Consider the following 26,495-nt stretch of genomic DNA (forward strand, 5'->3'; position numbering starts at 1 on the left):
ACACTCTGATAGTATATGGCATTGTCCTTGACTTGAAACTGATTGGTCCACACCAGAGACGGCTTTCTTTTGAGCCTCGTCTCAATTGTTGCTAGACCAGAGGAGGGCTCGGGGTTATCCCGAGTCTGAATTACTTTTGGCGTCCTCTGGTCGAGCACCAATTGAGACGAGGCTGAAAAAGCCGTCTCTGGTGTGGACCAATCAGTTTCAAGGACAATGCATATATTATCAGAGTGTGTTTTTTTGCATTATGACCACAAGTATTGTGGTTAATGCAAACATGATTCCTTGTAAAAAGGTTTCAGTTTTGTTTCCAAAAAAGGGGGAAAACCCTATTATTATATTTTGGTACTGGCAAAGGAGGTTTAATGATGTAGATGCTGACAATTGTTGTTTACCCGGAAATTGTTTTTTACCTGACGAACACTCAGCGGTGCACGGCCAGCTGCTGCCGACCGTGGTTCTGGTCTTATCTTGTGAGGGTCGGCTCCAAAAGGAAACAGCAGGAAACTAATGACAACTATCCAATGATAATTTGAAGCTTTCGTGACTGCAGGAATTACTCTTTGGTTCTTTTGGTAAAGTCACGTAGAAAGAAAATAAATAACAGAATACGACGTTTCGATTGCAACACAAGCAATCGTCATCAGGTAGAAAACAAACCTAGTAAACTTAGAAATATAAGGACCTCATTTGCCAGTAAAAATATGATAATTGGTTCTTTACCCTTCTATCTGGCAACAAAACTGACACCTTTTTGCAAGGAGTCATGTTTGCATAGACCGCAATACCTGCAGTCATAAATACAAACAAAAGACATAACTCTGATAATGTGCACTGTCCTTGAAGTTGATTGGTCCACACCCGAGACAGCTTTCCTTCGAGCCTAGTCTCATATGGGTTGGACCAGATGACGCCAAAAGGCGCACAACTCAAGGACAATGCACCATCAGAGTATGAGAGCTCGGGGCAAGCATCTACACTATGAGGTCCCCATAGTGTAGATGCTTGCCCGAGCTCTCATACTCTGATGGTGCATTGTCCTTGAGTTGTGCGCCTTTTGGCGTCATCTGGTCCAACCCATATGAGACTAGGCTCGAAGGAAAGCTGTCTCGGGTGTGGACCAATCAACTTCAAGGACAGTGCACATTATCAGAGTTATGTCTTTTGTTTGTATTTATGACTGCAGGTATTGCGGTCTATGCAAACATGACTCCTTGCAAAAAGGTGTCAGTTTTGTTGCCAGATAGAAGGGTAAAGAACCAATTATTAGAAATATAATGCAATACAACACAGAGAGTTGGCTAACACAACAGTCAACACCCTACCTGGTTGATTACGTTCTTCCAAAGATTGCTAAATTTGAGAGAGAGACACACACACAAGCAAAGAGGAGACAACACATAGACACATAGAGAAACAACGCCTCTGTGTCGAGGCCTTAAATAGAGAGAGGGGAGGTCGGGCAGAGAGAGAGGGGGTGGGGTGGAGTAGAGAAATTAGTATTTCAATGAGAGAGTTGTGTAGAAATCCACCCCATAGCGGCCATGGGAGAGAAAGAGCAAATGGACCTATACAAGCCTGGTAAATTTTCAAGAGAGTTGTGTGGAAATCCACCCCGTAGCGGCCATGGGAGAGAAAGAGCAAATGGACCTTTCGAAGTCTGGTCAATTTTAGAGAGAGAAGTAGGAAGTTTGAGAAAACAAACTTAGTAAAATATCACACTTAACTTCTAATTTAGCAATCTTAGGAAGAACGTAATCAACCAGGCTATTCGTTAACTGTGTATTAACCGACTCTCTGTTGCATTACATTACATTTCTAAGTTTACTAGGTTTGTTTTCTACCTGATGACGATTGCTTGTGTTGCAATTGAAACGTCGTATTCTGTTATTTAATTTCTTTTCTTTCTACGTGACTGTACCCAAATAACCAAAGAGTAACTATCCAAGGGTTGTCTTATTATTATTTCATTTCGCGTGGGGATGTTCACTAAGTGGTGGATATTAGCCCCCTATTGGTGCACAATCTCGTTTTTTTTAAAGAGCCTACTGCATCAAAGTTAAACGTTTCTGTGCCTCAGTTATTTGTTTTTTCCTCTGAGATGTGTTGGATTTCCTTCTCAGCTTCTTTGGGTTAACTTCGTTTTATTGGGTTTTCTTCCCAGTTTCTTGGGATATTTGGGTTTCCCTCTCGGTTAATTTGGGTTCCTTCGGTTTATTATGTTTCCTTCCCAGTTTCTAGAGGTTCCCGCTCGGTTTATTGGTTTTCCTTTCTGGTTTCTTGGATTTCTACCTCAGTTTATTGGGATTTTCCCCAAGGGTTTTCAGTCGGAGTTTCACTGTGTTTGAACCCTTACTGGTTGTTGACACGTACGATACCCGAGCGGGAGTTGCCCGAGACGCATTCTCAACCGGGGAGATGGCATTAGCGCGGCCTCGCCAGAATTCACATGCACAGAATAATCCCAAACGCAAATATGTCACGCGCTAATAATTAATATTCATCGGCATTATTGAAAGGAAAATTGCGGCTGTGTTTGCAATTGTTTTGTTCGTGCCTTACTTAAGAAAAGTCTCATTATTCGTCATGTTACAGCGAACATTTTAATGGCAGTGGGGGGTTCATTTTCAAAAATAATAATGGGCAGACACTTACTACTTTCCTGGCAGTGTGAGTTGTAACAATCTCGAGAACATTTCCGCCAAATAGCGGAGACGGAGGGCTGGATCGTGGGCTTCCTGCCGCGTGGGCAATCGCGACGTAAACATTTATATTTGACCAGGTAAGGCCCCCACTGAGCTTTTTAGCTCTTTTTTTCAGAAGCGAACCTGGCCACAAATGATAGCTCAACGAAGTGCCTTATCACATTGCAGCCAAATGCCCTAACCACTTATTAATTATAAATGTGGAGAGGAAACCCAAAGAAATGTCCACGCTATCACAGGGAGAACCTGAAAACTCCGAATATACAGGCGTCAGGGTTGGGATCGAACCCATGACCTCCTGTATACAAGGCGAGATAGTTAACATCTCCGAGCCACCGCGATGCCTCCACATACGACATTACCCAGGAGGTGCATCGTACATGGACGTCTAATCATCGCCACGCCTTGCGGTCATGGGGTTTGTTTAGCCATACCTCACCCAGGCCTTGTCAGTGCGGGTTGGTGAAGGGGTGTAGGGTGTCCTGGACCGGTTCAGAGGTCACACGCCACTGGCAGAGATTAAGTGAAAAGTTTTTTCATTTGTGAATGCTGAATTTCATTTGTTGTTAGCCTTGTAAAAATACATTTTCTTTTACTTTGTTTTCCTTTTGAAAATATTGCTGGGGGCCTCACAGTACCTGTAGCCCAGGGGCCTACAAAATATTAATCCGGCCCTGGCCACTGGTGTTCGCCGAGGCCTGCAATCAAACTCGGACCGCTGGGGTTCGTGGTGTAAGGCGCTGACCACTGCGCCACCGTGCTGGCCCAGGGGAGGCGCGGTACGTGGGTGAACTTTTTGGCGAGCACAGTGTCCATGTGAGGCAGCCTCACTAGCCGTGTCAGCATGGCGCCAATCATATCACCGTATGTTCTTTTATTAAAAAAATACATTAAAGAGCACGAGATGAGCGAGTGGCTCCAATTCATAAAACGCTGAGCCGGCACCACTGAGACAATGTGCTCGAGTCCAGGTCTAAGCCTGTGATTGCACCGGATTTTGTGGAGTGAGTTGATGGCCATCAGCTCCAAAAGAAAACCATCATCCTAAATTAGTTTTTTCACTTTCTTGGCCAAAATTACAAGTTCTGAGAGTTGTAAAAATATATCGGTTTGACTGCCATTCAAGAGGGGAGGAATGTGGATAAGAGGTCACCTGATGGGTTCTCAGAAGTGGTTCTGTGATATCTACTTTTGTCGGCCATTCTCAAGTGTTCAGTATGGACGTTTTTCTTCATGTAATTGCACCACGAAAATACACAAACCCGGGGGTTGTGGTGGGAGTGGGAGCACAAAATAAACAAAGCATGAAGTACAAAGGAGACAAAACAGAGGGGGGGTCCCCACCATTGGAAAACAACACCCCCCTCCCCCTTCAGTGGCTGGCTGCGCACAACTCCACACGTGTGATCGTTAGCTTCGCGTGCGCTGCTGCAGGTGACGGTCAGAGGTGAAACACCGTCCTGTGCGCCTTGTGCGGCCCTGTGCCACCCTGTGCCACCCTGTTCCACCCTATTCTACCCTGTGCCACCCTGTTCCACCCTGTGCCACCCTGTGCCACCCTGTTCCACCCTGTGCCACCCTGTTCCACCCTGTTCCACCCTGTGCCACCCTGTGCGGCCCTGTGCCGCCCTGTGCCACCCTGTGGGGTCGGTCATGCTCGGGCGCTGCCGCGGCTCCACACATTTAAGATTCTCGGCACAGCCGCGTGCCAGAGAGACGCATGGGCAGGACGGCGCGTAATCACTTAATTTTAATTAAAGGCGGCGGGCGCGGTGACGCTCGCGTGGCGGAGGGTGCTGATCGATGTTGGTGGCCTCGGTGATTGTGTGTGTGGGGGGTTACACTCTGTCTTGCACCCCCTTCCACCCCCCCTCCCGACCCACACCCCACCCCTGCCGACCGCGTCCTTCCTGCAGTCTAAAGCTCGAATGCGAGAAGCTCAGCAATGAGAAGACGGAGATTCAGAGGCACTACGTGATGGTGAGAGCGTCAATCCACACAACCCCGCGTGGCGTCTACCCAACAGTGAACCCTTGCGTGAGGCTCGTCATTGCCACCGCCACGCCTAACTCGCTGCTCTGCGGATGGCGACCAATTACAAACGCATTGGGCCACGTGTGGGCGTTCGGAGTTGTGGCGGGGGTGGACCCTATGGACTGCGGGCCACATCAGGCCTGTGACTTTGTCTCACGTGGCCCGCAAATTTATTTCACGTGGGCCCCAAAATTCATTTTCACATGCACATGGACTGCAAATTCATTTCATATGGACTACAAATTCCTTTAACGCAGACCGCAAATGAATTTCACGCGGACCGCGAATTTCTTTCACGTGGCCCGCAGCCACGTGAGGCCATCCAATTTGAAACGGCTCGAGAATTATATTTATCCATCACCACAAGCATCTTCGCCGCACTAATCGGGCACTGGTGGGGAATATTTTTTGACATGTTGATAGCGCTGCGCTCAGTCAGCTCTCGTGTTCCCGGTTGTGGTGCACTCACGGTGAATGCATGCGAATCCCCACCTGGTTTAAACTTTTGTGTCAACTAATATGCGTATGTGTGTTGAACTTCTTTCGCACCGTACGTAGCCAAACATGCTAATCGGAGGTGCAGGGGGGGGACAACAAACTAAAATCAGTTCAAAAGAAATTAGTTTTCAATCTAGATTATTTAAAAGTGCATAGCTCCCAGTCACTTCCAAATATCTGAAGGAAGAGTGTTCCAGACGGCCGCAGAAGCGTATCTGAAAGCGCAGCGTCGTGCAGTGACTGACTTTGTGTGGCTCACCATTGGTTTTAAAATATCCTATTCGGCCGCCTCAGTAAAGTGAAGGTTCACAACCCCTGGTTTAATAGGACACTATTGTCACAGTGGAGTAAACGAACCTTTGGGTTGAAATGCGGTTAAAGTAAAATAAATATCAACAAGTAGTAGTGGTGCTCAATACTTTACCAGAAGATGAAATGACAGGCCCATTCTCTGCAACGTCGATGTGTTTTGTCTTTGTTGTTGCTGCACCACGGATCTCCCACGAATCACAGGCGGGCAACCGGTTTAACGGGATCGTCACCCGCGTAACGAGTCAACATCAGCTTAAACACTCAGGCCCATGACATGCCGCCCCCTTTTTGCAAGGGCGACGTGAGGTTCGTGAGCTGCTCTCCGCTTTATTTCCCTCTCCACCAACCCCCCCCCACAACCCGACATAACAAAAGAAGATTGCGTGGCAGCGCCTCTATTGGTATCCAATCGATCTTTGTTGTTTGTGCCCCAGGAAGGCTGGCCGTGCGTATCTTGAACAGCGTCGCCGTTATCCCGTAAATTTTACTCGGATTTGCAACGGGTCGCAGTCGGTTCTCGCCATTTGCCTTTTGAAACGTTTGTCAAGGGTTGACCCGAGGGGCACTTTGAAGGCGTCCGCGAGTGTTTGCTGGGGCGGGTTGACTCGAGATGACGCTCCGTTAAGCGTGTGTGCTCAGGCGGCAACGTTCGCCTTCAAACACGCCGGCACCGCTGCCACCGCCGCCGTGGTCTCCACGCCGTCGACGTCGTCCCCCCCCCCCCAAACCGTCGCGCCTCCGGCTCTCGCCGTCACGGTGGGGTCGCACGAAGAAATGATTCCAAACCCCACCGCCACGCACGCGTTCCACATCCAGCCGTGATTGGCGTCGCGTTCTGCCAGGATGCGGAGAGATTGGGTGCCGCGGTGGCTAGGAGATGTTGACTGCCTCGCCTGGTGTGCGGGAGGTCGTGGGTCTCTCTATCCAGTGAGATGTTGACTACCTCGCCTGGTATGCGGGAGGTCGTGGGTTCGATCCTGACCCTGACCCTGATGCCTGCTGTATATTTGGAGTTTGCATGGTGGCGAGATGTTGACTACCTCACCAGGTATGCAGGAGGTCGTGGGTTCGATCCTGACCCTGACCCCTGCTGTATATTTGGAGTTTGCGTGTCTCTCTCCTCGTGGTTGCGTGGATTTTTCTCCGGGTCTTCCGGTTTATCTCTCCACATTTAGAATCAATGTCAGGCGTTTAGAGTATTTGGTTGCTATACATTTCCACGCGATAAGCCACTTCGTCGAGCTATCATTTGTGATAAGCAGGTTTGCTTCTGAAAATGAGCTATTCAGCTCAGTGGGCCTTACCTGGTAAAATAAAAACATAGTTTAGTTTCTAGTTTAGATTGGCGGCGCTCGGAGAGTCGTTGTAGCGTGAGTTCAAGAGACCACGGAGCCACGCGCTGAGCGGGCGCCATTGCCAGCCCTGCACATTCTCGTTTTCTTCCCCCCCCCGACCCCCCTTCCTCAAATTAAATCCCAATTGAACCGTCGCCATCACGTGACGAGACATAAGCATCCTTTCGTATCTCTCGATGAGCGGTATCAACCCTTCGTGTTGGAGAACAGCTCACACGTATTTCCCGAAGCCGGCGTGCAACTTGGAGGAGCCTAGTTCAGGAAATGTAAACACTTGGCTGTAGGGCTCTTGTCGTGTGTTCACGTGAGCTTACAGCAGCGTAGGACACACAAAGCCACGGGCACAATTGTTGGTTCTGGCGCTTATATAGTTCTTATGTTATTTTATTACTGGAAGCAAGCCAAAGGCATCGTAATTCTGAAACGCAGAAAGCCGCAAGACTTGCACTCCAGCTACAGGGTCACGATATCCCTCTGGTCCTCCACCTCCAAGCTGATGAAACTGCCTCCCGAACAAGCCAGATTCCCAATTGCCCATAGCTGCTGCGAACGGATGGCTGCCTTCGCCACCCTCAAAAACTGGTTTCCTGCGTCACAAACAGAAGATTGGCAACAGCAGCGATTGCCCTCTGCTGCCTACGACTCCATTTGATCGTCGTGGCCTACTGCTGAAGTTGTCAAAAAATCACCAGATGCCGTTTCTCTCGTACGCCTAATCGGCACGATGCTCATCAACCCATTATGTTCAGGCTCAGGCCAAGTCGTCGCGTGTTCACGCAACGCGACATTTTCAGGAACGCAAAGAGGACTGACTGTACACCTCACGACCCCCCTGCTGGCATCGCGCTGCTGTTACCATCCTAGAATCTCAACCTAGATCTGGAAGAAGGCTGGCGAACAACGCAGAATAACACGGAGGTCCCGAATAAACACCTCATTCGATATCCACACATCGCACCTCCGGGCCTTGACATTTCTGCTCGAAGACTCCGGTGGTGGAACCATCAACCGCATCAGAACATCAATAGGTCGCTGCCCACATCCGCTTCATAAATAAAATGCAAAAATGAAGACCAGCCACAGCGGTGCTTCTTTAACCGTACAACCCAAACTGTGGACCGCACAGTAAATCACTGTAGCCTACACTCCTTAAACGGAGGAGGAATGGCAAAACTGCACGAAGTCTCTCCCGAAGCTCTCTCGTGGCCAGCAGACCTCGACATTGGCATTCAGCTCCTGACCATTTGTAACTTTTGACACTGATCCAGGACAGCTTAGCCCTGACCCTGTGGGTCGTGACCCGCCGTTAGAGTCAACCTGGAGCCGGAGATGTATCTGCTATCATACGGCGCAGCAGCAGCAGCGCCACTCCGCTGCTGCTGCTGCCCATTATGAACCGTTCCCTTTTATTCGCAAAGGCAAAATAAACAAAAACTCTTTACGTACGAATAATTACGTTTTTTTTATACTCTGGTGTCGGTTGTGCAGTATACGTCTCAAAATGCTGAACAATTGCAATTCGCATTTTGATGAAAAAAAAAGTATTGACAGCTCCACAGTGAAACAACAAGATGGGCACGGTGAAGGTACGGGCGGTAAATGTGACACAGCACGATTTGACCAAACCGTTCACCATCACGTCAAATAAAATCGCGTGATTTATTTCATGAGGCCTTGGGAATGGCAACCCCTCCTCAGAATCAACCGCTGCGATGAAAATGCGCTCAAATGATGATTATCTTCAAAAAGTAAAGCACGGTGGGGTTGTGATGGTACTGATGGGCCGCCCGGCTTTCAGCCGGTGAGCGAAACCAGCTTCGCACGAACTCCTCTGCGGGGGGGGGGGTGCGTGCGCTCTGCGCTCCCTTTGACTTCGGCACCGATTTCTGCTGCCAAAGCAGGAAGGGAGCGTGAGTCCCGTGTCGGGAGACGAGCGAGCGAGCGTCGCAAACAGGACATGGGTCTGGGGTGAGCTCAGGGGGCCGGGGCCGTGGCGGCCACCTGCGGGGATGCCCGCAACATCCCCCCTTGTGTGCCAAACGCGCGCGTGTGCGTGTGCGCGTGTGTGTGGGGAGGGTTCGTGCTACGAACCCAGTGACCCGGGTTCAATTTCCGCTCATGGCCAACACCGGTGACGGTTATCTGGACTGGTCCTGGGCCTACCCTAGGTCCGCTCGGCCTCAATTGAGTACCTGGTGCGGTGTATAAACCTCGCCACTGGGAAGACAAACGCGGCCGGGAGTGGTGCTGGCCACCCACCCCCTCGTGTGCAGTGCCGGCCTTGATAGGTGCTACTCGCTAACAGCACTTGCTCCTACAGTCTGTTAAGGCTACACCGGGTATCTTTGTCTTTGCGTGTGTTTGTGTTTTATTCGGTAGTACTACGAGATGTCCTACGGCCTCAACATCGAAATGCACAAGCAGGTGAGTGGGGCTGGGGACTGTGGGGGTGGGGGGCTGTGGGGTGGGTGTCGGTGTCTCCCCGCTAAGAGGGGTGAGTGGGTCCCCTAGGGTTTGTTTCGGGCAGTAGGTTTATCCTCGGTTGTCATTAACATTTCGTGCACAGAAAAACACGCGATTGCTCAAATATAGTTTCCGCGATCGTCTTGTGTGGGTTATACAAAAAAAAAGGCATTAATAGGGTTAAGTGGCTAGGCAGTAGTATAGCGAAAAGTGGTTAAGTGGGGCGGTGGAGTGATATTTCAGAGTGATATCTCACTCTTAAGCTCTACGCCCCTCGCTGGCGCTCGCAGACTCACTCCTTGGCTCCACACTGGCGCACATTACGGACCCCGGCGTACGGAGGTTTAGAGGGTTTTTTTTTTCTCCCGCCGCACCGCACCTCGTTGGGACGCGCGGCGCGCCCCCGACGTTTCGGAGCACTGCTGCCGACAATTTTTTCGTGAACCGATTAGATCCGAGCCAATTTTTTTTTAAACCCTATTCATCTCCTGTAAGACGCCTCCAGAGCACGGAGCGTAATTTGGCGAGCCGTCGTCGCTTCGCGACGCGCGCGGTGATGACCCCGACGGCACGGCAGCGGCGGTGGCGAGCCATCCCCGAGGGACGTCTTCACGAGTGGAGGCTTGCCACGGCACGGGTCACGCCAACCTCATTACTTCCCTGAGTCCCGGCATCATCATCACTAACATCCTCCTTCTGCTGGTTAAACAAACGAACCCCCCCCCCCGCCCTCCCCTGGCAGTCGTGTGTCGCCTCGCGTGAGCACTCACGCCAGGCTCGCCTCCTCCGTCTCTTTCAGATGGAGATCGTGAAGAGGCTCAACGCGATATGTGCGCAGATAATGCCGTTCCTCGCTCCAGAAGTAAGTGCTTTCCCTCTGACGAGCGGGAAGCGGGGGGTCGGGCCCCTGGTATTGGCAGCGGCACAAGCGACGGGATGGATGGGTTGCTCAGTATGTTTTTGTGTGTGTGCGTGTGTGTGTGCGCTCGTGCATGCGTGTTCGTTCGTGTGTGCTTGTGTGTGTGCGCTCGTGCATGCGTGTTCGTTCGTGTGAGCGTGTGTGTGTGCGCTCGTGCATGCGTGTTCGTTCGTGTGAGCGTGTGTGTGGGTGCGCGTGCATGCGTGTGCATGCACGCTCACACATGCATGCGTGCGTGCGCGCGCCAGTGTGCTTATGACCAGCTCCAGTTTGAGAGCAGAAGTCTCACTCCGAATCAGTCGAGTGGCAACATCTTTTCATCGGCTGCACAATGCTGTGTGGAAGCTACTTGGTCTGTCGCTCAACACAAAGCTTCGGGTCTTCTTGGCCACGGTCATGCCCTCCCTTCTCTATGCTTGTGAAACGTGGACCCCCCTAATGGGACATCTTCGCCGGTGAGAAAATTCAGGCTGGCCTGCCTACAACCCATCCTGGGTTTAACCAGGCTGGATTGTGTGAGGAGCTCACAAATCATTGAAAGATCTGGACCCGTTCCCATCAGTGGAGTGATGTGGTACAAGTGGCGGTGGAGCTGAGTGGACTTGCCAATAACTGGTACCAGCGGTGTCAAGATCGGCCTCTGTAGAGGAGGCTCGTGAAGGATGCTCCTGGGCAGTTGGAGGCAGTCGCCCTCCAACAACAACGGAGGGCAGAGGAGCTGGGCGGCTAAAACACAGCAAGGTGGCACAGTAGGGGACACAGGTGGTGCATCGGCCAGTCATCTCAGTTAGTCGATCCATGGCACCTGGGTCTGCCCCGTGACCTCCTGCTGGCGGGCGTTCGACACTTCACGTGGCACATAGCCTGGCACAAGCGCCGTGGTGACGTCTCCGCCACTTAGTGGCGAATGGCGGTTGTTGTTGTGCCAGGACCGAGCCAGTGCCGAGTTCTCGTGAGGACCTGTGGAGAGAGGCCCTTCCCCCAAGTCCCCTCATGGGTCACAAACACCCTCAGCTCTTTGTCACCCATTAAACACCTCGGACAGGCAAGAGCCTCTGTCTGCTGCTAGAAGGTGGAGAGAAGGCGCAGGGAGTTGGTGCACCGCACCAGAAAGTGTGTGGGGGTTGCCTCCACGACGCGTGTGTAGTGAGGAGCGGCGGCGCAGTGATTAGTGCATTGCGCTTCAAACCCAGCAACCCACGTTCGACTCCCGGTCAAGGCCAACATCGCCAACAAATATTTGAACCGGTCGCAGGCCTCCCCTAGGTCGACTCGGCCTTAAAAATGTGTAAACAACAGCACTAGGGAGACAAAGGTGGCCGGGCACGATACCACACAAACCCCTTGTTGCGCCATTCTTGGCTTCATCAGTGCTCGTTAACAGCACTTGACCCAAAAGCCAGTGTTGGCTATACGGGGATTTTTGTCTTTTTGATATTGATTAGTTGATACATAATTATAACAGCCTTTTACTTGGCCAGCCGACTATTGTGGAAAAGTTTTCACGGCAAGCAGCACGAACCACACACAGAGCATTCAGCACCTGCCATGGCGTGAACTGCTGTTTACACACAGACCATGGACGTACGAGAACCACAGACCATAATGGGAACATGATGATTCTGTGTGTGTGTGCATTTACGTGCATCCACATGTGTGCACGCGCACAGCTAAACACCAGTGACGATTATCTAAACCGGTCCTAGGCCTCCCCTAGGTCGACTCAGCCTCAAATGAGTAACTGGTGCAGGATGTAAACATCTCCTCTGAGGAGACAAAGGCGGCCGGGCCTACTTGCTAGTAGCACTTGTCCCAGCGGTCTGTTAAGGCTACACTGGGGGATCTTTGTACTGATGTGTGCGCGTGTGCGTTGTTCAGCACCAGCAGCAGGTGCTGCAGGCGGTGGACAGGGCCAAGCAAGTGACCATGGCGGAGCTGAACACCGCCATCGGAGTACGTGCCCAGCTCCCCGCACGCCCCCTTAGCACACACCACCACCACCATCGCCACCACTGCCTTCAACCCCGGCACACAAACAGCACCATTGTCCCTGCTATCACCACCACCACTGTCACCACATAATGTCAACCTCATCACAACCACTACCATCATCCCTGCCACCGCCACCATCACCACCACTGCCTTCAACCCCATCACAACTACTGCAATTGCCCCTACAACCAACACCCAACAACACCACCAAGCCGATTGCAACATCTGCCGCTGCCTCCTAGCCACCTGCACTCGCATTGTCTCTGCCACCATCAATATCAGCGCCCTTACCGCCATCACCACCACTACTGCTGACCGTGCCGCCGCAACCACCAACACCACCACCACCGCACAGTTCCTGCCACCGCCATCTCCACCGCCATCGTTCACCCAGCACCTTTCACCGCAGCGGTAGTAATTGGTCGTAACGATGTCGTTTATTTGCCCAGGAAAGCCTCCACTGAGTCTCAAGGCTCTTTCTCAAGAGGCTCCTCCCCCACCCCGCCCTCCCCGCAGCACCAGCAGCTGCAGGCGCAGCACCTGGTCCACGCCCACGGCGCCATCGCTCTCCCGCAGCACCACGCGTCGCCGCTGCCGCCCCCGGCGATGCCCACGCCGCCCGCCGGCGCCAACGGTACCGGAAGTGGCGGCGGTGGTGGAGGTGGACTGATGGTGCTGTCGGGCCCGCTAGGAGCCTCGTTGTTGCACCAGCTACCTGCCGACAAGGGCCACCATGGCCTCCTGCAGGGACAGCTCCACCTACAGCAGCAGCACCACCACCAGCAGCAGCAACAGCAAGGAGAGCGTGGCCAGCGAGGTATGATTTGGAAGCTAAACACTAGTGAGATGGGACTCAAGCCGCGATCGTGAGAACAGAAGCTCCCAAACCCGAGGATTTAGTCTGTGGGTGCCCGGCCCAATCCTGACCTTGTTGCCACCTGAGGCTGGGGCAATATCTTCAGTTCGCGAATAAAGTCGAATCGGGCGACAGCGCCGTTTAAATAACCCTTGACGGGCGGTAGGACGGTGGCACGGTGGTAACGCTTGCAGTGGTGGGAGGGGGGGGGGGCCTGTGCGGGGGAAGAAATTCGGAACGAAGTATCTCATCTTTTTTTTATATATCAACGAGTAGAGATTGCGTTGTTGCTCTGCATCCAAAGGCACGGTTGTCGTGTTTGTGCTCTGCTGGACATCTGTGTAAAAGAGCTTTGTAGCCCATAGGATTCCTCCAGTATGAGTAAATATTTTTATTCTGATTCTCACGAGACCCTCCTAAACTCAGAGCACGAACAGTAATCCACTCTGTTACGTCACAATAACATGCCAAGGTGATATGCATTGTGAGGGTTTATATATATATTCTGGAGGATTTAAAGAATATTCTGGTGAAATAATTACCGTGCCAGTCGGTGATGCTGTTTATTGCCTCGGCAATGTCGGTCGACTCCCTTGCTGCCGGGCAACTGGCTAAACAGGTGCTCATCCACATAACAAATCATAATAGACTTAATCAATTATACGTCTTCCAAACTTCTTCCGCCGATCTCCTTTCGTCAGGTGACCAGCAGGCTTCACTGGTAACGGCCCCGCCAGCAGCCACTAACAACAACGGAGTCACAGGAGCCCAGCCAGAAGCCAGATAGTAAACTCGAGGCATCGATTATTTATATAATTAGATATTATATGTATAATATAATAGGAGTATGACACTTGAGTCCGTCTATAATTTACGGAGAGTCATTGCCATATATTGCAGCTCGGTAAAATGGAATTAAACATTTGGAGGGGAATCGGAGGAGGAGAGGGAGGGGGGCAGAGCCGCATCAATCGATCCGCAGTCAGGATTTAATTAGCATGGTTGGCTACGTGAGGTACGAAAGAAGTATGAAAGGGGGGGTGAGGGGGAGGGGCACGGGGGTGGGCAACGATCGCCGTCGGAAATCCGAGGACCGTTTTGGAGTCAAAGTGATCGGCGAGCCAACTGGGGCGAGGTCGTGAATGTGAATCCCCCAAACGGTCGTGTCGGACGCCCGGGGACGCACGCATTTAAAGCGATGACGTCACTGTATTCGCTCAGCCATAAAACAAAGTTGAACAGGGGGAGAAAGGGTGGACCGAGTGTGATGATGACAGGGGAGCTTGAGCCTTGGCTTCCAGCATGGACAAGGTGACGGTGTGGGTGGTTCTATTCTGTCTATACCCCGCCCACTGTTTTGTCTGCCCCCCATCCCCCCACCCTTGCCGCATCGCCGCTGCCTCTGACATCCGCTGAAGGCGACAGCGACCGGGAGATGCGCGTGGTGAGAGTCGCACACCGCTCGCTCCTCACTCGCAGTCACGCGGGGCGGCGCCAACACTCTCACCCCGTATCAGAGGCAACTCTTAATGCCCAGAGACAACTCTTATTACCCAGAGGCAACTCTTAATATTCAGAGGCAACTCATTCACTGGCCAATCGTCGTGGAGCGTGGGAGACACAGGCGTGAAGGGCAAGCTGCCCCGATTGATGCGACGAAAGCAGACTGGAGTTTTAATTATTTGTGCGTGTGTTTGTCTTTGTGTCCGTGTGCATGCGTTCTTTTTGTTTACGTCTCAGAGCAAATCCATCTCGCCGTCGGGCAGTCTGAGGGACGCGGAGAAGTTTCGGCTCTCGGCCGACTACGGCGGCGAGGCCAAGAAGCACCGCGTGGACATCAAGGACCCGGCGGCCAACCATTATGTGAGTCGCCCGCCCACCCGCGGGCATGTTCCCTTGAGGACATTGTTGTTGATATTGTTGTTTTGTTGTTGTCCTTGTGAAAAGGCGAGAGCCGAACTGCCGTGAACACCCGATGACGCTGGGCGTCATCGCCAACGAAATTATATATTTTTTGGTTTAACAGATAGGCTTCTACACCTCTATTTAAGGAACGGAATTGGTTAACTTCTCCACAAATCTGGCTGTCGCTGGATGAAGCTGGTTGTAATTACTGGCAAAACGTCGTACTCAGATTGTAAATGTTGTAGCTTGGCTCTCCAACACACCAGTTAGTGCTGTACTAGTGACGAATTGGCCACGTTCTGTTTACGTGACCAAACCTTACTAATTGGCTGTCGGGTGGTGGTGGGTTTTAATGACACATTTATATATTTACGCGATCTAACCCAAAAAACCTCTATTATGGATGTATATTCTTTTTTAATTTACCAGGTAAGGCCCACTGAGCTTCATAGTTCTTTTTCAAAAGCGACATAGCCACAAATGAGAGCTCAACAAAGTGGCTTATTGTGTGGAAATTTATAGCAGCCAAATACTCAAAATGCACGTTGATTCTAAATGTGAAGGGGAAAAACCGGAGAAAAATCTACACGACCACGGTGAGAGAGACATGCAAACTCCAAATATACAGCTCCAGGATCGAACCCACAACCTCCTGTATTCCAGCTGAGGTAGTTAACATCTCGCCACCATGGCACCTCAAATTAATTTGATTGACTCCGTCTGGTGCTGGAGGGTACAGCTGAAAAATTGCCATTATACCTTCACTCTGATCTAACTCTAAATAAACGAATTATGAATAATAATTTTTATTGGTGATGATGATGATGTCATCATGGTTGTTGTCGTTCGGTTGTCATTCATCGGCGTTCTTGTTGATGTTTGTTGTCATTGTTGATTGTGTGTTGTTGTTATCATCATTGTTTATGGAGCGCACGATTCGACGTCGGCTCGGCCGTGAGTTTGCGAGCCCCCAACTCACCCCTCGCTGAGTTTGGCAGCCACCGCTGAAGCCGCCTCGCTCGCGATGAACATCTCAACGTATCCTCTGTAAAAATGTCACCCCAGTGACAAGCGGCAGGAACTTGACCCAGGGGCTGCAACACCCCCCCCCCCTTCCTTCAACCCCCCCACCCCCTCAGTGTCATTACCCCCCCCTTCCCCCGCAGCTCGCGCTTCCACGCGGCGCGCTTTCCAATTTCTTGCCGCGCACTGGGCAGGGGTGGTGGTCGTTGAGGGGCGGGGGGGTGAGGAGTAGGGGAGTGAGGTGCTGGGGGGGGTGAGGGGTGGGAGGGTGGTGCGGGGGGCAGGGGCGGGCTCCACATGGGCCGTTTTCTTGTGGGGAGTTCAGTGCAGTTGCGCCTGTCCCGTGCTTGGCTTTTTCCACGAAACCTCGGGGGGCTGCCTCCACCCGCACGAAACACGAAGAGAATAATTTAGCGCGGATGATTTGTTCAAACGTCCCCCGGGCGATCGGTCGCACTCACCGAAGCGCGGCGCGGTCGGTCACGTGGGTACCATCATTCATGAGCCTCGGCACGCGCAGGCGATCGGCAGGTTGCGTGCGGTGGGGTAAAGCGTGGGTAACTTTCAACAGTTCCAAGGCGTCTGGCCGGCTTGGAAGAGTAGGAAAAATACTGTCTGCATGGAGCTCCAAAGTCTCTCTCTCTTCTCGAGTGGAAGCCCTTCTGCCAGGTGCAGCGGCGTGAGTAAGCAATTGCAGGGCTGCGCCTTTACCCTGTATGGGTGTTGGGCGGGAAGATGAATGGCGAGCACGTCCGTGGGTGTGAGCACGTGTGTGTGTGCGTGTGTGGCACAGTAGGGGACACAGGTGGTGCATCAGCCTGTAATCTCGGTCAGTTGACGCAAGGCACCTGAGTCTGTACTGTGACCTTCTGCCAGCAGGCGCTCGACACTTCATGTCGCCTTAACGAGCACATAGCCTGGTACAAGCGCCGTGGGGATGTCACCACCAATTAGTGGCGAATGGCGGTTGTAGTGGCTGTTGTGCGACCACCACTGTGTATTTCAGGACAGCGACGCGGCCAGGAGTGACGACAACCTCGTGGTGGACATCTCTAACGAGGTGAGGCACTGCGTGGGGACGGGCCACTCACCCAACCACCAAGCCACTCACCCAACCACCAAGCCACTCACCCAACCACCAAGCCACTCACCCAACCACCAAGCCACTCACCCAACCACCAAGCCACTCACCCAACCACCAAGCCACTCACCCAACCACCAAGCCACTCACCCAACCACCAAGCCACTCACCCAACCACCAAGCCACTCACCCAACCACCAAGCCACTCACCCAACCACCAAGTCACTCACCCACTCACCCAACCACCTGGCCATTCACCCAATCTCACTCTAAAATACACACCTACCCAACCACCCAAACACACACCTGCCTCGTCATTCGCCTAACTGCACAGCCAACCATCCAACCACACAGCCACTTACTCAACCAACTCAAAAACACACATGTGTAGTAAGTATGTAGGAGGCTTGACGACAGGATCGGAGGCACTCTCGTTTATTACACCAACTTGTGCATACACAGTAATTACGGGTTACTTGGCTACAGGGATACACAACAGCTAACCCCGCTAACCTATGCCCAAGTCCTCCACTACGGAGCTAGGGGAGGCTATCTATCCCAGCCCTGGTCAAGCTGGGATCCCGGCACCCTGAGTCTCCAGACCTGCTCGTCGGTCTGGGCTCTCGGGGCCACGCCACCGGCTTGCCCTGGTCGGCCCTTATAAGGACAGCGAGCCAGGGGAGCTCTGGGGCCTATTCTAGCAGGTCTTCCTTCTTCTCTGGTTAAAGCTGAGCTCCGACCTCGAGCCCTCCGGCTCACCACCTTTTATAGGGCTCGGCCCCCGGGAGGGGCCCGTGGGGGATGCAGGTGCGGACGTCGGTGCGAGCACCTCCCCTGTGTACGGCCGTAACCCCGCCCCTTGTGTTTGTTAGCCATCCGTGGCCATGCACAATTACACCTCAACATCCGTGGCCATGCACAATTACACCTCTACATCTGCACCCACCCGGACACACACCTGCCTGGTTTGTTTCAACACTGACCCACGAAAATATGTTATTAGAACAGTCCGTTTTGAGATCAGAATCCACACGGTGGACATTGAATTTGGAACATTCCATTGTGGAGAAGCAGCGGGGTTTGGTGTTGGACGCTGCCCAAGTGAGCTGCTGCCCCCCCATGCCCCACCTCCCCGTAGCCCCCTCCCATACTGGTACCCTTCTCACCTCCCCGTGCTCCCCTCCGTCACCTCCCCATAAAGCAAAGCCCAGGACCGGACCACACATTAAACCAGACCTTACGCCAAAATAACTTGACTCCATCTCTGGGCCCGGGAACGTCGTGGCGACGTTGTGGCGACGTTGTGGCAACGTCGTGATTGCGGCCCATTCAGGAGGCTGCCTCTCCCCGGGTGGGGAGCCCGGGACCCGGCAGCATGGGCGTCAGCGTGGCACCTCCGCAGGAGAACGGCCTCGATCGGCTTCCCGGGGGCCGGAAGGAGGGGGGCGGCGGTGGCAGCGGTGGCGGCGGGGGACCCCCCCAAAGCCCCGCTTCGGTGGCATCCAGCAGCAGCACCCCCTCGTCACGCTGCAAAGATGCTGGCCAGGTGCCGCCCGCTACCACGCCACCCCCCACCTATCTCACTATTCTCTCCATTAATTCGCCATTTCCTGTCAGTCATGGAGGTCATGGGGTTTGTTTGACCATACTTGACCATTCTGGTCAGTGTGGGTTGATGAAGGAAACGTTCTGGTCATCTATCTATCACTAGGCCTCTTCATCCACAACTTTGATTTATCCCTTTTTCTCTCCTTTCCGCGCTCGCTCCCTCCCGGTTCCCTTCCGGTTCTTGCGTTGTCTCTCTACTCCCTGAGACGTTTGCTACATTCCGGGCGCAGTCCGGATGTGAGCCGTCGACGATGATGACAGTGATGGTGACGATGACAATGATGTCGTTACCCACGATGGCGTTAACCTCGGCCGCGGCTGCTTTGTCGTCGTCGCCGGCAGGTGGAGAAGGCCATCACGCCGGTGTCGGCGCTGGGAGACTCCCTTGGGGTCGCCGGCGCCGGCGGAGGAGGAGGCGCTGTCAGCTTGAGGCCTCTCCTGGGGAAACCGCCTGGCGCCATCCCCCTCGGTAAGGGCCGTGGCCGCCCCTACCAAGACCCCCGCTGTGCCCGCCTCATCCCCCCTCCCCCCCGCCACTGATCTCCCGGCGGAGTTTGACGTTGAATCCCCGCTTGGTAGTGCACACGGCGAATGGTGGCTGGCACACTTCGCCCATCCTCTTCCCTCTCCTCGCCCCTCCACGCCAAGCCGTCTCTCCTCTGTAGCCCTTTCGTGACCCCTAACTACCGCTCGATCGCTCATTCCTCAATTTTTGCACGCCCCTGCCATCTAAATCATTCGCCATTTCTTTTAAGCTGTGTTAAGCGCCTCCGGTGAAGGCGTTCTATAAATATAAAGTGAAATTAGATACGGTTGGGGGAATGTGTGTTGGTCTACACTGTTCTGGCCAGTGCCCAATATTCCCTCTGATTGGCCCACTTGCGGATTGTTTACTCTCCCATCTCAGTTACAATTTAATGCCGAGCTGTCGATTCTTTGCGCTAACATCATTTGGCATCATATATCCGTGTCCGCTTATGTGTTAGTGCCACAGTCGCCCCGTGTCTGTTTGAATGTCTCTCTCAATTAGTCTAATTGTGCTGTGATCAGTCTAACCTTAATCTGCCTGAGCCGACTTGCACTGCAGGGAATATTGTTATTCAACGTTAATTTATGTTTGTCCAATATTTTCGATTTCTCGTGTGATACAGTTGTGCCGATTTCTATGTTTACGTCATCATCGTATTCTACTGTTCTTGTTTATTTTATTTTACTTTTGTCATTTTTGGTGACCCACCTGGTTCAACAAAATCAATTTGAAAGTCTGTGTATTCCTCTGTGTGTTTGTGGTTCTTTCTGTATCTCTGTGTATTCATCTGTGTCTCTGTGGGTCTCTCTGTATCTGTGTATTCCTGTGTGTGTCTGTGAGTTTCTATGTATCTCTGTGCATTATTCTGTGTCTCTGTGGGTCTCTATGTATCTCTGTGCATTATTCTGTGTATCTGTGGGTCTCTATGTAACTCTGTGTATTCCTCTTTCTCTGTGGGTCTCTATGTATCTCTGTGTATTCCTCTGTGTCTCTTTGGGTCTCTACTTATCTGTATATTCCTCTGTGTCTCTGTGGGTCTCTATGTATCTCTGTGTATTCCTCTGTGGGTCTCTATGTATCTCTGTGTATTCCTCTGTGGGTCTCTGTGGATCTCTGTGTATTCCTCTGTGGGTCTCTGTATCTCTGTGTATTCCTCTGTGTCTCTCTGGGTCTCTTTGTGTCTGTGTGCTCCTCTGTGTCTCTGTGAGTCTCTACATATCTCTGTGTATTCCTTCGTGTCTCTGTTGGTCTCTCTGTGTCTATTTGGATCTCTATTTCGTTTCAGTGACCCGGATCACTCTAGTGCCCCATCTCCTTGTCTCTTTGAGTTATCACCTAGTATAAAAAAAAAAAAATTAAAACTTACCAGTGAAACTAAACTAAGCTATTTTTATTTAACCAGGTAAGGTCCACTGAGCTGTATAGCATTTTGTCAGAAGCGACCTGGCTATCACAAATGATAGCTCAACGAAGTGGCTTTTTACGTGGAAATTTATTTCAGCCAAATACTCTAAACGCGTGATGTTGACTCTAAATGTAGATGGAAAAACTGGAGGCCGCAGAGAAAAATCCACACGACCATGAGGAGAGAGACATGCAAACTCCAAATATAGGCATCAGGGTCGGGATCGAACCCACGACCTCCTGTATACCAGGCGAGGAAGTTAACATCTAAGTTGCCACGTGTCGCTCACAACTAGATGATCGGTGAAATCCAAGCAGGACCCACCTGAAAAAAAATAATCATTAAACTCCGGCGAGTCTTTTCCCTGAATAAATAAATAACTGCGTTACTTATTCATTATGAAATCAGTGCCGTCATTCACTTCGTGAATATGCAAGTGTGCCATTCTGCACGAGCACACCTTGAACATCGCACGCCTGCTGCGCATCAGTGTCAGCACGTGGCCAAATGGCGTAGCCCAGAGGTCGGCAACCTGCGGCTTCGGAGCCGCGTGCGGTGGCTCTTTAAGGACCGCTCCTTCGTGACCTTCTTCATTAAGGACCTACCGGCTTGTGTTCACCACAGGGCATTTTTTACGGGATTCGAAAAAAACGGATCTTATTTTGGTTGCTGACCCCCTGGCGAGGCCCAGCGGCCTCGCCAGCAGTGGCCGTGACGACCTCTTGACCCTAACCCACGTGTCCTCCTTCCCCCTCCCCAGCTGGCTGTGGCTTCCGGGTCCCCCTGGCAGGCGGAGGAGGAGGTGCGGGGGGGGGCGGCCCCCCCTTCGTCGGGGTCGGTGGCGTCGGCGCCCCCTTCGGGATTGCTCCCTACCCGGGCGCCAACGGGGAGCCGGGCGCGCCGGGGCCCGGCCATTATGGCCCGCCCGGCGTCCATCTGCACGGCCTCGCCCCACACACGAGCGCCCTCGCCGCTGCCACGGCCGGCACCTACGGCCGCTCGCCCGTGGTGAGACCGGCACCTTCCGCGCAATTTCACCACCGTCGCGTCGTCGCGCCTCTTTCCGTGTGCCGCCGGTACCGGAGCGCCGGCTTGGAAGCCGGTAATTAAGGAGGTGAATAATTTATTTGGTGCCCCCCCTCCCTCCACGCCCACCCCCCACCCCCGTGGTGGTGCGATTAGGAGTCTTATCGCACCACACGCTGTTTCCACCCGCAGGGCCGAGCGGTGGTTATTCTCGCGGCACCGATGGGTTTTCTGGTGGGGTGGGGGTTTGGGGGGGAGGAGGGGCCGGGGGAGGGAGCGGGGGCGGGGGCACGCGGTGGAGACGAGGGTTTAAGTCTCCCGAGCGTGAGGCTGTAATTGATCGGCGAGGCGTGAGATTAAAAATCGCACCCCGGGCGTTTGTGCGTGCGTGCGTGCGGGTGTCTGAGCGTGCGTGCATTCGAGTGTGCTGCTGTGTGCGCGTGTGGGGTGGTGCTCGTGTGTGTGTTTGTGTGTGCGTGCACATGCACTTGCCCCAACAGTATGTTAAGGCTATAGGGGGTATCTTTGTCTTTTTTTGTGTGTGCAGCAGTGGCACGGTGGTTAGCGCACTGCGCTACGAACTCACCCACCCGAGTTTGATTCCCGCTCACAGCCAGTATCAGCGACGAATAATTGAACCGGTTCAAGGCCTCTCCTTGGTCAATTCAGTCTTAAAATGCACCTGGTGTGCTACGTAAAGACATCAGCACTGGCAAGACAAATGCGGCGTTCGGGAGTGGTGCTGGCCGCCCACCCCATCGTGTGTTATGCTCGCTAACAGCACTTGCCCCAACATCATGTTGAGGCTATACGGGGGAGCTTTGCTTTGCTTGCTGTATTTGAGCAGTGTGTAGTTTTGGGGGCGTAGGACGCCCCTTCCCGCCGCCACCCCGCCATCTATCCAGCTCATGTCTATACGTGCGTTCACGTGCGTGTGTGTGCGTGCGTGTGTGCAGCTTTTTCCTCGCCACACGCACAACTCCACCACACGCTGACGATTCCTCCGCTCTCGGTAGTGGGGCGGTCCGTACGGCGGACGGATCCGGCCTCCCTTGTCTGTCTCACGGCCGTTTAAATTCACCAACGTCAAGCACGTCCATAGGCCACGTGAGCAGTGGGGTCGGTGTCCCGGGGAGGGGCGGAGGGCCGGTTGTACGAGGTCGTCGTCGCGAGCGACCGAGCGGTGCGCGGTCCCTCGCGGACTCTCGTTGGTGCTCGTCTCCCGTTTGTCGCACGCAGATGGGGTTTGATCCGCACCCACACATGAGGGTCCACGCGGCGGCCACCCCGGGCCTCACTGCTGGCCTTGCCACCAAGCCGTGCGTACCCCCTCCTCCACTCCTCTTCCTCCACTCCTCTTCCTCCACTCCTCCTCCTCCACTCCTCCTCCACTCCTCCTCCTCCTCCACTCCTCCTCCTCCACTCCTCCTCCTCCACTCCTCCTCCACTCCTCCTCCTCCACTCCTCCTCCTCCACTCCTCCTCCTCCTCCACTCCTCCTCCTCCACTCCTCCTCCACTCCTCTTCCTCCACTCCTCGTCCTCCACTCCTCCTCCTCCTCCACTCCTCCTCCTCCACTCCTCCTCCTCCACTCCTCCTCCTCCTCCACTCATCTTCCTCCACTCCTCCTCCTCCACTCCTCCTCCACTCCTCCTCCTCCTCCTCCACTCCTCCTCCACTCCTCCTCCTCCACTCCTCCTCCTCCTCCACTCCTCCTCCTCCACTCCTCCTCCACTCCTCCTCCTCCACTCCTCCTCCTCCACTCCTCCTCCACTCCTCCTCCTCCGCTCCTCCTCCACTCCTCCTCCTCCACTCCTCTTCCTCCACTCCTCCTCCTCCACTCCTCTTCCACTCCTCCTCCTCCACTCCTCCTCTTCCACTCCTCCTCCTCCTCTCCTCTTCCACTCCTCCTCCACTCCTCCTCTTCCACTCCTCTTCCTCCACTCCTCCTCTTCCACTCCTCTTCCACTCCACTCCTCCTCTTCCACTCCTCCTCTTCCACTCCTCTTCCACTCCTCCTCCACTCCTCCTCCTCCACTCCTCCTCTTCCTCTCCTCCTCCTCCACTCCTCGTCCTCCACTCCTCGTCCTCCACTCCTCCTCCTCTCCTCCTCCTCCACTCCTCCTCCTCCTCTCCTCCTCCTCCACTCCTCCTCCTCCTCTCCTCTTCCTCCACTCCTCCTCCTCTCCTCCTCCTCCACTCCTCCTCCTCCTCTCCTCCTCCTCCCCTCCTCCTCCTCCACTCCTCCTCCTCCACTCCTCTTCCACTCCTCCTCCTCTCCTCCTCCTCCTCTCCTCCTCCTCCACTCCTCGTCCTCCACTCCTCGTCCTCCACTCCTCCTCCTCTCCTCCTCCTCCACTCCTCCTCCTCCTCTCCTCCTCCTCCACTCCTCCTCCTCCTCCACTCCTCTTCCTCCACTCCTCCTCCTCCACTCCTCCTCCACTCCTCCTCCTCCTCCTCCACTCCTCCTCCACTCCTCCTCCTCCTCCACTCCTCCTCCTCCACTCCTCCTCCACTCCTCCTCCACTCCTCCTCCACTCCTCGTCCTTCACTCCTCCTCCACTCCTCCTCCTCCACTCCTCCTCCTCCACTCCTCCACTCCTCCTCTCCTCCTCCTCCATTCCTCCTCCACTCCTCCTCCACTCCTCCCTCCTCCTCCCCTCCACTCCTCCTCCTACACCTCCTCCTCCCCTCCTCCTCCACTCCTCCACTCCTCCACTCCTCCTCCACTCCTCCTCCTCCACTCCTCCTCCACTCCTCCTCCTCCACTCCTCCTCCTCCACTCCTCGTCCTCCACTCCTCCTCCTCTCCTCCTCCTCTACTCCTCCTCCACTCCTCCTCCACTCCTCTTCCTCCACTCCTCCTCCTCCACTCCTCCTCTCCTCCTCCTCCACTCCTCCTCCTCCACTCCTCCTCCACTCCTCCTCCTCCACTCCTCCTCCTCCACTCCTCGTCCTCCACTCCTCCTCCTCTCCTCCTCCTCTACTCCTCCTCCACTCCTCCTCCTCCTCCACTCCTCTTCCTCCACTCCTCCTCCTCCACTCCTCCTCTCCTCCCTCCTCCACTCCTCCTCCTCCACTCCTCCTCCACTCCTCCTCCTCCACTCCTCCTCCTCCACTCCTCCTCCACTCCTCCTCCTCCACTCCTCCTCCTCCACTCCTCGTCCTCCACTCCTCCTCCTCTCCCTCCTCCTCTACTCCTCCTCCACTCCTCCTCCACTCCTCCTCCACTCCTCCTCCTCCACTCCTCCTCCTCCACTCCTCTTCCTCCACTCCTCCTCCTCCCTCCTCCTCCACTCCCCCTCCACTCCTCCTCCTCCACTCCTCCTCCTCCTCCACTCCTCCCCTCCACTCCTCCTCCACTCCTCCTCCTCCTCTCCTCCTCCTCCTCCACTCCTCCCTCCTCCTCCTCCTCCACTCCTCCTCCACTCCTCCTCCTCCTCCACTCCTCTTCCTCCACTCCTCCTCCTCCACTCCTCCTCCACTCCTCCTCCTCCACTCCTCCTCCACTCCTCCTCCTCCACTCCTCCTCCTCCACTCCTCGTCCTCCACTCCTCCTCCTCTCCTCCTCCTCCACTCCTCCTCCACTCCTCCTCCTCCTCCACTCCTCTTCCTCCACTCCTCCTCCTCCACTCCTCCTCCACTCCTCCTCCACTCCTCCTCCACTCCTCCTCCTCCTCCTCCACTCCTCCTCCACTCCTCCTCCACTCCTCCTCCACTCCTCCTCCTCTCCTCCTCCTCCTCCACTCCTCCTCCACTCCTCCTCCTCCACTCCTCCTCCTCCACTCCTCCTCCACTCCTCCTCCTACACTCCTCCTCCTCCACTCCTCCTCCTCCACTCCTCCTCCTCCTCCACTCCTCCTCCACTCCTCCTCCTCCACTCCTCCTCCACTCCTCCTCCTCCACTCCTCCTCATCCACTCCTCCTCCACTCCTCTTCCTCCACTCCTCCTCCACTCCTCCTCCACTCCTCCTCCTCCTCCACTCCTCCTCCTATCCTCCTCCTCCACTCCTCCACTCCTCCTCTCCTCCTCCTCCACTCCTCCTCCTCCACTCCTCCTCCACTCCTCCTCTCCTCCTCCTCCTCCACTCCTCCTCCACTCCTCCTCCTCCACTCCTCGTCCTCCACTCCTCCTCATCCTCCTCTCCTCCTCCTCCACTCCTCCTCCACTCCTCCTCCTCCTCCACTCCTCTTCCTCCACTCCTCCTCCTCCACTCCTCCTCCACTCCTCCTCCACTCCTCCTCCTCCACTCCTCCTCCTCCACTCCTCCTCCACTCCTCCTCCTACACTCCTCCTCCTCCACTCCTCCTCCTCCACTCCTCCTCCTCCTCCACTCCTCCTCCACTCCTCCTCCTCCACTCCTCCTCCACTCCTCCTCCTACACTCCTCCTCCTCCACTCCTCCTCCACTCCTCCTCCACTCCTCCTCCTCCACTCCTCCTCCTCCACTCCTCCTCCACTCCTCCTCCTCCTCCACTCCTCGTCCTCCACTCCTCTTCCACTCCTCCTCCTCCACTCCTCCTCCTCCACTCCTCCTCCACCATGGCCACGGCCCGGTCACTGCAGCCTTGTTTTACTCCACTCACCATCCTATGGACTTGCCCTCACTCTACTCCCCTCCTCCCTCTGTCCTCTCATCTCACTCTACACCCCTCCTACATCTCCCCTCTCAACTCATTTGATATTTATGAATCACCACCCCCCGGCCTTGAGACATTTCTAGATCCACACGTGTGCTGCCTTGCCCTCCACCCCCTTTCCCCCTCCTCCTGCCCTCTGCCCC

At 54.2% G+C, this 26,495-nt stretch overlaps 1 protein-coding gene across 4 annotated transcripts in view; it reads left to right on the forward strand.

Annotated features, from left to right (window-relative positions):
• Positions 1-26,495, forward strand: part of LOC133354065 (transducin-like enhancer protein 4) — a 49,482-nt gene that overhangs the window by 11,479 nt on the left and 11,508 nt on the right. For 2 of the 4 annotated variants that reach the window (XM_061570617.1, XM_061570616.1), the window contains 12 exons: positions 4,625-4,688; positions 9,287-9,331; positions 10,170-10,232; positions 12,168-12,242; positions 12,798-13,098; positions 14,556-14,581; positions 14,878-15,000; positions 17,072-17,125; positions 18,480-18,692; positions 19,097-19,223; positions 21,449-21,696; positions 22,954-23,033. In XM_061570617.1, the coding sequence (XP_061426601.1) occupies positions 4,686-4,688; positions 9,287-9,331; positions 10,170-10,232; positions 12,168-12,242; positions 12,798-13,098; positions 14,556-14,581; positions 14,878-15,000; positions 17,072-17,125; positions 18,480-18,692; positions 19,097-19,223; positions 21,449-21,696; positions 22,954-23,033 (1,358 nt within the window). In that variant the 5' untranslated portion in view covers positions 4,625-4,685. Of the gene's footprint in view, positions 1-4,624; positions 4,689-9,286; positions 9,332-10,169; positions 10,233-12,167; positions 12,243-12,730; positions 13,099-14,555; positions 14,582-14,877; positions 15,001-17,071; positions 17,126-18,479; positions 18,693-19,096; positions 19,224-21,448; positions 21,697-22,953; positions 23,034-26,495 lie in introns of those variants that run through there. The other 2 variants (XM_061570618.1, XM_061570619.1) reach the window with 2 other exon arrangements.

This window comes from Lethenteron reissneri, chromosome 46, assembly GCF_015708825.2.
Source record: "Lethenteron reissneri isolate LAM-NWPU_2019-01 chromosome 46, ASM1570882v1, whole genome shotgun sequence".
NCBI lineage: Eukaryota > Metazoa > Chordata > Hyperoartia > Petromyzontiformes > Petromyzontidae > Lethenteron > Lethenteron reissneri.